Source organism: Mobula birostris, chromosome 6 (assembly GCF_030028105.1).
Source record: "Mobula birostris isolate sMobBir1 chromosome 6, sMobBir1.hap1, whole genome shotgun sequence".
In the NCBI taxonomy this organism is placed as follows: Eukaryota; Metazoa; Chordata; class Chondrichthyes; order Myliobatiformes; family Myliobatidae; genus Mobula; species Mobula birostris.
This window is the reverse complement of record NC_092375.1, coordinates 139,505,310-139,517,368: the sequence shown is the minus strand read 5'-3', so window position 1 is coordinate 139,517,368 and position 12,059 is coordinate 139,505,310. Positions and strand designations below refer to the sequence as shown.

The 12,059-nt window shown below is 43.1% G+C and overlaps 1 protein-coding gene across 2 annotated transcripts in view; it reads left to right on the top strand.

Annotated features, from left to right (window-relative positions):
- Positions 1 to 11,826, top strand: part of ndufa10 (NADH:ubiquinone oxidoreductase subunit A10) — a 99,015-nt gene extending 87,189 nt beyond the window's left edge. For both annotated transcript variants that reach the window (XM_072261466.1, XM_072261467.1), the window contains exons 9-10: positions 1,097 to 1,205; positions 11,557 to 11,826. In XM_072261466.1, the coding sequence (XP_072117567.1) occupies positions 1,097 to 1,205; positions 11,557 to 11,625 (178 nt within the window). In that variant the 3' untranslated portion in view covers positions 11,626 to 11,826. The remainder of the gene's footprint in view (positions 1 to 1,096; positions 1,206 to 11,556) is intronic.
- The last annotated feature ends 233 nt before the right edge of the window (positions 11,827 to 12,059 follow it).

Sequence of the window (12,059 nt, the reverse complement as noted above, 5' to 3'; positions counted from 1 at the left end):
TGAAGGGAAGATAAAGAGTGAGAGGGGAACCAGAACGAGGAATGGAAAAAGAGGGAAGGAGAAGGGGGAGAAATTACTGGAAGTTAGAAAAATCAATGTTCATGTAATCAGGTTGGAGGCTACTCATGGGTAGAGGCGGGAGCAAATACAATAGTGCCATTTAAGAGGCTTTTAGATAGGCACACAAATATACAGAGAATGGGGGGATATGGATGCAAGCTTTAATTGACATTGTGTTCTGCACATCATGACCCGAAAGGCCTGCTTCTGTGTTGACTGTTCTACATAGATTGACGTTACTAATACTATTGTACAATCATTATATACATATACATATCATCATACATTAACGTAATGGAGTGGTTAAAATCAGCAGAAGGAACTTTGAATAAGCAAGCTCAGATTGTTCTGTAAAAATTCAATCATAATGTGTGGAATGTAGCGAAACCCCTTTAATTTTTCTAGTCTTGTTACAGAATCATTAAGTTTCTCTTGAAGGAGAGAACACCACGATAGCTCAATGTTTTTCTCTGCATTTGAATTTAATTAAAGATAAAGTTATGTACCCAGCTCTTGACCACTTAATCTTTTAAGCTGAGTGCTGTCAGTGGTAGATTGTTCATTTTATTTCAGGGAAGGCTCCATAGGGCAGCTTCGTTTAAATTCTGCCCAAATACTGAAGATTGACAGAAAAATGTAAGAAAATGGAGATTTTCAACCAAGGGTTTTGATGGAGTAGGTTCCACCTCTGAAAATAACGTTCTTGCGAAGTAATTAACTATAATAATTCAGTTTTTGCTGATATTAAGATGTTGAGTTCCTTGCTGCACCACAGAAAACCACTAGGGGATGCTGTTGCTGCATGGTTTAGGATATCACTTGCAAGCTCTTCTGCCCCAGTAGTGCATCAGTGTGTCAGACCCATCACTGGAACGTGGTGTTGGTGTTGCGATAATTAGTGGGCACTTTAGCAGCCATTATGTTTTCTGACCCACCAGTTCCTTCTTGATCATAGTTGGGACCAGCACTAAGTTCACAGATGTGATCCAAAACAGTAAAAGAGTTGATTGACATTTATTTTTTTCTCCTTCAATAGGGTTCAGGACAAATCACGCATAGCTGACCTGACATCAATCCCCAGATTCCTTCCGGAGATCACAGTGGGAGCCCATGAGTTTGATGAAATGTATCACGCTTACAAGCAGGTAAGAAACATGGCGTAATCCCATATTCTTTGTTTCCGGTTTTATAAATTTAGTTTGTAAATCATTCGCAGGCTGACTGGACGTGCAGTTTGTCGCTGGGGATGGTTGATGTTTCTTCTTACACAGGCTGCATTTTGTTCTACACATCCAGTGTCATTCTGGTCACTGCCCAGTAAGCTGCAGAATCAATTGGCTGTTGTCCCAGGCCAGCAGGATATACGATGTGGAGGTGTAATTTCCCTCACACTCTTACTTGCCACAAGCAACCTTAAAATCATTTGCTTCGCTTTAACACGAGGGCAACAAGACCGGCTGCTTCTTCAAGAGAGCAGAGACCTTCAACAGAGGAGAGAAAGAACAATTCTTTCTATGGAAAGTTTTACCCTGTTTCAAGATGAAAGATAAAAGATTAGCTTTATTTTTCTATCTAACTATACAGCATGGAGTAGGCCTTTCCAGCCTCTTGAGCCACAGTGAACTGGCAACCCTGGACAAACCCGATTAGCCCTATCCTAATCATGGGGCAATTTACAAATGACCAATTAATCTACCCGGTATATCTGGGCTGTGAGAGAAAACCAGAGCACCTGGAGGAAAGCCACGCAGTACAAGTTCCTTACTGGCAGTGGCAGGAATTGAATCCCAATCTTATAGCTGGCGCGCTGTATCGCTTTACACTACCATGCCGCCCCCATCCTCTCTGATGATTGAGTATAATGTATAGGTGACTGGCACAGGTCCCAACACTTAGAGATTTTAACAGTTTCTTTGGGTTTGTTCAGCTATTGGCACCTCTAACTGCTGCTGCTTTCCATTGACAATATCTGGGAGAGTGCCTGCACTATCTATCATTGTTCATCTGTTCACACGTTTCAGTGCTAGACTTTTCCAGGCATTAATATTATTTAGTTTGACTCTGTGCTCTGTCGTGTATTGGGCCTGGTTTCCGTGGTTGTAACAATAATAAAACTATGAGTGTTTGTTGGCAGTAATAAGCTTGAAACTGTCAGACATTTCTGGGCAACACACACGCATATTTAAATATGAAAATCTGAACCTCACTGACTACGAATCTCTACTCTCATGAGCTGCACAATTTGGCATCTTATTCTGGCTTTATCAAGGGAAGCCAGTGAACTGATAAAGATTCATAAGTATATTTGTGGTTATTAAACTTTAGGGGACTTGTGGATTATATAGATTGGGCAAGAAAATGGGTTTGAGACCAAAGTTTGATTGGACAAGATGGTGTTGAATGGCAGAGCAGCTTAGACGACATTTGACCTACAACTGCTATTTCTTGTAATTTTTATGTTCACAGCCTCAGGTATTTCTAAACTATTTTTGTAGACTTAGTGTTTCATCTAGTCACCTGCAGTGGGAGTTTCTAATAGTTAATGTTGGCAACTATTATTGTTGCATGGCAAGCTTCCTGGACCTAAATAAGCTGATTTTACATGCATGAATTGTAAATGATCGCTAAATAATTTATAACAACTTTTTAATTTTCCTCAGAGTCACAAGACTGCAGATGCAGGAATCTCGAGCAAAAAAAAGACAAACTACTAAACTGGCAGGTTGAGCAGTATCTGTGGGGTGGAGGGGGTGAGAGAGGAGGCAATTGTTGACGTTTGGGTTGAGACCCTCCATGCAGTTCCTTTGCCCTCCCCCAAATAATGTTGCTTGACCCACTGAGTTTCTTCAGTAGTTTGTTTCAGTGATTTTCTTTTATTCTCTAAGTTTTGATAGTTTATCTTTCAAATGTTACGCCTGTGCTTCAGTCTTGAATTCCTTCTGCATTTTTACAAAATATTTGTTAAAAATTGTGTTGAGAATTTTTCAAGGGCTGCTCACTGAGAATGACATCATTAGTGCTTGAAGCCAGGAATACCCTGAAGCAAAATCTGACAGCATATTTTGCCAGACTTCCAGACACATTACAGGAATCATTACAAAATTCAGGCCATAATGAATATTTCTTGTTCTACCCCACCATGACTCAATGATATCCTGTCACCTACTCTACTTCGCATCATAAGACTCTTTGGAATTCTAATTATTCCAACTAATATAGCATACAATCTTTTCAGCAATTTTTTTTTTGTTAAATTGAGTTTTGGAATGCAGGCATAGCTGGTAAGGCCAGTATTGATTTTTGATCATTGCTGTTGTGGATTTGTGGCCAAATTGACGCAGCAAAGCTTGAACTGGAGAGTGAGGAATGAGCCAATGTTTGGCCAGTTTAAGTGCAGGGCCAGATTGAAGGCGGGGGACGGGCCAATGTTCAGTTTGCTGCCCCTCGAGGTTTACTAAACACTGAACTGAGGCTGTGGCTTGCAACTAACGGGCTCCTGGTCTGGCTGCAGCAATGAATTGACTTTGTGGCTGTGGACTCACTTTCGTAAACTGTAGTTCTGTGTATTATTTGTTTACTTTTTACTGTTTGCATAATTTGTTCTTTTTTCCCACACATTGGGTGCTTGACAGTCTTTTTTAATGGGTTCTGTTGGGTTTCTTTGTTTTTGTGGCTGCCTATAAGAAGATGAATTTCAAAATTGTATATTGTATACATACTATGATAATCAATGTACTTTGAACTTTAATTGCAAATTCTTAATTACTATCAAGAAGGTAGCAATAAGCCATCTTTTTGAACTATTGTAGGTGTTTCATGAAGGTTGCCTCACAATGCATGTTCCAGGATTCGGAGTGAAAGTAATATATTTCCTAGTCAGGATCATATGTGACTTAGAGGGGGATATGAAGGTGCTGATGTTTTCTTGTACCCACTGCCCTTGTCCTTGGTTGCTGAGGTTTAGGAGGAACAGTCAGAGTAGCCTGGATGCATATTGTAATCCATTTTATAGGTACACCGTTGGTGGAGAGAGTAAGTATTTAGGCTGTTGGGTGGTGTAAAAGTCAAGTGGATGCTTTGTCCTTGAGAGTGTTGAGCTTTTTGATAGTTGATGGCAGAGGACTCGTACTGGCAAGTGGTAAGTATTCCATCATAGCTGATGATGGGAAAGCTTTGGGGAGTTGAGAGGTCGGTCATCGTAGGGTACCCAGCCTCTGGCCTGCTCGAGTGGTTGCACCGCTTATCTGGTTGGTCCAGTAGAGTTCCGAGTCAACGTGACCCCCAAGATTGTGGGAAGTCAGCACCGCTTATCTGGTTGGTCCAGGCTAGGTGGTTGAACGTAGAATAGTTCCTTTGATTGACGATGCCAATACAAACCAATCTCTTTTATCAACACATGGTTCATAATCCCTCTGTTACCTGTCTGTTCATGATGTGCCTATCTAAATGCTCGTAAATGTTGCTGTTATGTCTGCTTCCACCACTTCCTCTAGAAGTACTTTTCAGATGCTTGCCACTCTAAGAAAACTTGTCTCGTATATCCCCCTTTCACCTTAAAGCCACATCCTCTGGAATTTGACATTCGTAGCCAGGGTAAAAGACTGACTATCTGTCTCTTTCTTTTTGAAGTTGGCCTTGCATGGGGTGAATTAAATTTGATCATTAGCCCATGCTTGAATGTTGTCTGAGTCTTAATGTTACTGGTCTATGGTTCTTCATTAGTCAGTTGAAACTCTCACCCTATTTTTGACCTGATGAACTTAGCAGCCTTAGACAGGAGACCAACAACGCATACTTAATCAGCTTGTGAACTGCTAAATTGATGCAACATCAGATAAAAATCTGAATTCTCTGCATTGAAAAAGAATTTTTCACAGTTGGAGGTCAGATGAACAAAGAATGTACTGTGTTTCTCAATCCACCATCTACCATGAAAACCAGTATTGCTGTTGTTTGCTCTGAAGCCACATTAGACATTTCTCAGAAGTAAGCAATGGCACTTTTAAGCAGTCATTAAAGACACACATCTGTATTTTCTTGAGCATAGAAATAAACAAGTTTCTATGATACAGAATCTCTCTACCCCATTCCTACCTAACTGATTATCCTTGTCACATTTTCCTGTTTAGATGCCTGTAGGATTGCTAGCAAGTCCCTTGGGTATCCCATCCAATGTCAGCTGTGTTCATTAGTTTATAAAGCTTAGCAAATAGGAAGATCTCATTATATACTAATGAGGTGGCTTCTGTTGAAATTTTACCCATCATGGTCCTTGATCCATTCACTGGATTTCCCCCGTGATCCTGCTTCCTCTGCTCGACCTTCTTGCTTGCAATAGAATGGCACCAGCAGATGTTGAGAGAGTTAAACCTACAGTCAAAGCCAAAGTCATGCGAGTTCTATATTCCTATCTGATTTTCTTCCCCAGTTTCATGAAATACTTTCTTACTTTATATAACTTAGATCCTTCTTTGGAGAAGCCTTTCATAATATTCTTTGCTTTTTTCCTGCTTCCTATGTTACCCTTTACTCCAAAGTCACAGAGTCATTCAGCATGGAAACAGGCCCTTCAGTCCATTGAATGGACAGGGATGGCACAGTAGTGTAGTGGTTAGCATAATGCTTTACAACACGCCAGCTGTAGGATTGGGCTTCGATTTCTGCCGCTGTCTGTAAGGATTTTATACACACTACCCATGACAATATACAGTGGGTTTTTTTCCAGTTGCTCTGGTTTCCACCAAGTTCCAATAAGATGTGTGGGTTAGGGTTAGTAGGTTCTGGGCTTGCTATATTAACATTGGAAGTGTGTCAACACTTGCAGACTGCCCGCACAATCCTCGCTGATTTGATTTGATGCTAAAGGCACATTTTACTGTATGCCTCAGCGTACCTGTGACAAATAAAAGCTAATCTAGTGAATCCATGCCTACTACCAAGCACCCATTTACACACTAATTCCATTTCATTGACCCCACATTCCCAAGAACTCCCAGCTCACCCCCAAATTGTACCACTCACACACTAAGGACAATTTGCAACAGCCAGTTAATTTACTGACCTGCACATCTTTGGGATGTGGGAAGAAACCAGAGCACCTGCATGGTGAGAATGTGCAAACCCCACACAGTCAGCAGCAGACGTGAGGCTTGAATCGAAGTTAGCTGGATCTGAGAGGCGGTCGCTCTGCTCATGCACTCATGCCAGCCTAAGCTTGATTAAATCATGTCTGGCAGTGTAATGGTTTCACCAAACTCAAGTCTGCTGCTGGAGCAATTAGGCCACGGTATCCTTCAGGCCGGGAATACCTTCATGTTTCTTTCCGCTACTGTCCTGCCTATATAGCAGGGGTTGCCAACCTGAGGTCCACAGGCCCCTCGGTTTATGGTAGGGCATGGCATACAAAGTGTTGGGAACCCCTGCTCTAGTCCTTTCCCACTAGCTATCCGATGGAAGCAGCTGGTGGGTAAGCTAGTGTTCTCGTGTCCAAGAATGAGAAAAACTCTTCTTTCCACCGTGTCCCCAGAATTTGGTGGGAGTGCAGGAGTTTTCTCTTTCTCCTTCATCAATCCCCATGGTGAAGTGGCCAAAAAACAAGCACTCAAATTGGCAGGCCGGGAGGGCAGAGTGATATCTGGTTCAGATTTGTTCTCAGTATCTTTCGGTGGCTTGGTGAAATGTTTAAAGTTTAAAATGGTAATTCAAAATTTTGGAATATATTATGGATATGAAGGGCGGATTTTATGCATTGGAAAAGATGTATTTTCCGGTTTTTAGGAATTAGTGTTACGTTCAATTGTACTGCCCATTTCCCTCACAAGTAGGTCAAGTATCAGTTAGTGGAAAGAATTTCCAAGGCAGAGTGCATCAATTAATGTAGTTAGTTTTATTTCCCAATCCAACTCCTTTTGTGTAATTTGCCAAGTTTAGGACGTGGCTGTTGACCATCAAAAGCTGGAGTCCGTGATTATTGGCAAACTGGTCGGGGACTTTAAGGACAATGATAGAACTGTTCCTTATCCAGGCTGGATTTTAGAGCTAGAAGGGCATATTTCATTATCCAGGACCCCTGCCCCTTGCCCCACACACAGAAACATCTAACCATAAATGAGTAAACTGCAGAGTTAAATCAAACTAATTAAAGACGTTGACTAAGGACCTTCAACTGAAGTGTCCATTGCCAAAAATACATTTGGGTTAGTGTAATGAGTGGTGACCAAAGAGATTTTTGTCAAAGCTGTGTTTTTTTTATGATTAATGAAATGAAAAATCTGCCATGGGAAAGCAAAAGAATGTTTTGAGCCAGTCACAGTGTCCAGCACAGAGACTGCACATTTCTGTTCTGGCCGCAAACCACAACTCTTCTATGCAGCCTCTCATGTTAAAGGCATTTTTGGCAGCGCAGTTCAAAGCTGGCTATTTTTAGTCTAGCCACAAGCTGAGTTGTTACTGTGAAGGAAAGAGGAAATGTGATCTCAGGGGATGTGTCAGGGTTAATGATTCTGTGGAAAGCAATGTAAGACTGACATTAAACATAAAGAAGAAGCAAAAAAAAACCCACAGAATATTGTTCACCGGAAATCTTGCTTTTACTTCTGTTTTGAACAGAGGTTTTGCTCCCCTTGGGACTAAATTTATCTCTGACCTTTTTATATTGTTCTAAGATGTTTAGGGTCATTGGTGCTTTGCACTGAAGATGAGAGAAGCTTTATAAAGGACAACTGATTATTCAGATGTGATTTTTATTTCATATTTAGCTGAGGTTGTCTTTGGGGATTGAGTGTCTTTAATGTATTTACTTTGCCCAGTTCTTAAGGCTATTTGGCTGAAATATTTGGGAAATACATGGAAGGTTGTAAACGAAAAGGGCAGGGGCGCTTATTGCATACTTGCAAACTCTTGTCCTCTTAAGCACCACATTAAATAATGGATGGAACTTACCACAGATGCATGTGACTCCTTCTGGGAATAATCAACTAATCTTTTTGTTCTACCAAAAATATGGGCAGTTGCTGAAGGGTGCTGTGATCTCAGCACGAGACTGACAGGAGCTGCCCTGCCTTCCTCTCTACTTCCTACCCTGGGAGTATTGATGTCAGGACTTATTAAAGCCTTAAAATAAAAACAGAAAATGTTAAAATATTCAGTAGGCCAGTAAACACCTGTGGAAAGAGAAACAGTTCGTGTTTCAGGACCATCCGCCAGAATCTAGAAATCAAGTTTTAATTTGCAGAAAAAATGGGAGAGAACAGGGGATCAAAGGGGAAGATCCAGGACAGGCAAACACTGGAAGGAATTAAATGGCACAAATTGTAGTCGTGTTGGTGAATAACAAAAGGTATACCGGGGATGGTGTAAGTAGCAGGCTGTGAATAGCAGGGAGACGAGGAGGAGCAAAACAGTGCTGTTTCTGTGAAATTAATAAATTTGATGTTGAGTCTTCAGCCTGTAAAGTAAGAACTCAGAAGGTAAGATGTTGGGCTTCATTGGAGCAATGTAGATGGGGATGGGATGGAAAATTACAGTCACAGGAAACTGGAGCCTCCAGATGCCCAAACACTGAATGGAAGAGTTTTTCAAAATGGTTACCTGATTTGCTTGTGGTCTCTCTAATCAAGAGGTGACCTCTTACCGAATTGCAGACAGTACGTGAAATTGGAAGAGTGATAAGTAAATGAGTGCTTCACCAGGAAGGAATATTTCAGTGTGAAAATTATGGAAAGTGTTTTGGGTATTGGTAATCTATCAGCTATGATGAAATGGGTTCTCCTCTGCATCCTGCTTCACTCTCATTAAGCCTCTTAATTTCATTTCTTCCTTGCTGCCATAACCCTAGTTCTTGCTCTATTTTCATATAAAATTCTTCGCAAATTTTAGTAAAATGGAAAATGCAGTACAAATACGGAAAATTGCTTTCAGAATTATTACAACATAAAAGTTGCTGGTGAACGCAGCAGGCCAGGCAGCATCTCTAGGAAGAGGTGCAGTCGACGTTTCAGGCCGAGACCCTTCGTCAGGACTAACTGAAGGAAGAGTGAGTAAGGGTGAAAGTTGGAGGGGGAGGGGGAGATCCAAAATGATAGGAGAAGACAGGAGGGGGAGGGATGGAGCCAAGAGCTGGACAGGTGATAGGCAAAAGGGATACAAGAGGATCATGGGACAGGAGGTCTGGGAAAAAAGATGGGGGGGGGAAGACCTAGAGGATGGGCAAGGGGTATATTCAGAGGGACAGAGGGAGAAAAAGGAGAGTGAGAGAAAGAATGTGTGTATAAAAATAAGTAACAGATGGGGTACGAGGGGGAGGTGAGGCATTAGCGGAAGTTAGAGAAGTCGATGTTCATGCCATCAGGTTGGAGGCTACCCAGACGGAATATAAGGTGTTGTTCCTCCAACCTGAGTGTGGCTTCATCTTTACAGTAGAGGAGGCCGTGGATAGACATGTCAGAATGGGAATGGGATGTGGAATTAAAATGTGTGGCCACTGGGAGATCCTGCTTTCTCTGGCGGACAGAGCGTAGATGTTCAGCAAAGCGTTCTCCCAGTCTGCGTCGGGTCTCGCCAATATATAAAAGGCCACATCGGGAGCACCGGACGCAGTATATCACCCCAGTCGACTCACAGGTGAAGTGTTGCCTCACCTGGAAGGACTGTTTGGGGCCCTGAATGGTGGTAAGGGAGGAAGTGTAAGAGCATGTGTAGCACTTGTTCCGCTTACACGGATAAGTGCCAGGAGGGAGATCAGTGGGGAGGGATGGGGGGGACGAATGGACAAGGGAGTTGCGTAGGGAGCAATCCCTGCGGAATGCGGGGGGGGGGGAGGGAAAGATGTGCTTAGTGGTGGGATCCCGTTGGAGGTGACGGAAGTTACGGAGAATAATATGTTGGACCCGGAGGCTGGTGGGGTGGTAGGTGAGGACCAGGGGAACCCTATTCCTAGTGGGGTGGCGGGAGGATGGAGTGAGAGCAGATGTACGTGAAATGGGGGAGATGCGTTTAAGAGTAGAGTTGATAGTGGAGGAAGGGAAGCCCCTTTCTTTAAAAAAGGAAGACATCTCCCTCGTCCTAGAATGAAAAGCCTCATCCTGAGAGCAGATGCGGCGGAGACAGAGGAATTGCGAGAAGGGGATGGCGTTTTTGCAAGAGACAGGGTGAGAAGAGGAATAGTCCAGATAGCTGTGAGAGTCAGTAGGCTTATAGTAGACATCAGTGGATAAGCTGTCTAGGAATAGGGTTCCCCTGGTCCTCACCTACCACCCCACCAGCCTCCGGGTCCAACATATTATTCTCCGTAACTTCCGCCACCTCCAACGGGATCCCACCACTAAGCACATCTTTCCCTCCCCCCCCCCCCTGCATTCCACAGGGATCGCTCCCTACGCAACTCCCTTGTCCATTCGTCCCCCCCCATCCCTCCCCACTGATCTCCCTCCTGGCACTTATCCGTGTAAGCGGAACAAGTGCTACACATGCCCTTACACTTCCTCCCTTACCACCGTTCAGGGCCCCAAACAGTCCTTCCAGGTGAGGCAACACTTCACCTGTGAGTCGACTGGGGTGATATACTGCGTCCGGTGCTCCCGATGTGGCCTTTTATATATTGGCGAGACCCGTCACAGACTGGGAGACCGCTTTGCTGAACATCTACGCTCTGCCCGCCAGAGAAAGCAGGATCTCCCAGTGGCCACACATTTTAATTCCACATCCCATTCCCATTCTGACATGTCTATCCACAGCCTCCTCTACTGTAAAGATGAAGCCACACTCAGGTTGGAGGAACAACACCTTATATTCCGTCTGGGTAGCCTCCAACCTGATGGCATGAACATCAACTTCTCTAACTTCCGCTAGGCCCCACCTCCCCCTCGTACCCCATCTGTTACTTATTTTTATACACACATTCTTTCTCTCACTCTCCTTTTTCTCCCTCTGAATATACCCCTTGCCCATCCTCTGGGTCGTTCCCCCCCCCCCCCCCGTCTTTCTTCCCGGACCTCCTGTCCCATGATCCTCTCATATCCCCTTTGCCAATCACCTGTCCAGCTCTTGGCTCCATCCCTCCCCCCTCCTGTCTTCTCCTATCATTTTGGATCTCCCCCTCCCCCTCCAACTTTCAAATCCCTTACTCACTCTTCCTTCAGTTAGTCCTGACGAAGAGTCTCGGCCTGAAACGTCGACTGCACCTCTTCCTAGAGATGCTGCCTGGCCTGCTGCGTTCACCAGCAACTTTGATGTGTGTTGCTTGAATTTCCAGCATCTGCAGAACTTCTGTTGTTTCAGAATTATTATTTGTTTTTTTTCCACAGGTCAATTAAAAATAAAACAAAACAAATTGTGAAACAGTGACTACACTGTGTGTACAGAATATCAATTATTTGTGTGTCCTTTAGCTGGAGTTTACAGAAATGCAAATAGAAATTTCAGACTGGATTTCCCACAACTTGTACAAAGCATTCACGCCTTGGTACCTTTGATGATTTTATTTTCTCTCTGTTTCAGCTCGCGGGTCGAAAGTATGAGAAAGGTTTCAATGCTGACGTTGGGGACAAATGGATCTGGTTAAAGTAACTGTGCAGCTTCTAAAAGAACAATTAAAATTGATTTAAGAGGAACAGAAAGTGGTAAGGAGAGGGAACTCTTTGCTCTCATGTGAAAAACTGGTGTCCCACTGAGCTAAGCACAGCAAACCTGTCTGCAGTTGCTCTCAGTCTGTTCAGAATTTTGAGCACCTTATTAATTGACAGGTATCTAATAAAACTTAACATTGAACTCACTGGTGTCCTGTCGATCTAAATGAAACAAAGTGTGATGACATGTAGCAGACTTACAGTAGATATGAATTCCATATGTAAGATAGATATGGCACCAATGTGCTATGGGAAATTGATTGAAGTGGTATATCATCGTTCTGTAGTCCAGTGAAAGGTGTGCTCCCTAACCTGGAGAAACACTTCTGATAAGATGTGCCCACTTACATTATCTAAGAGGTTTGTGTTTCCTAA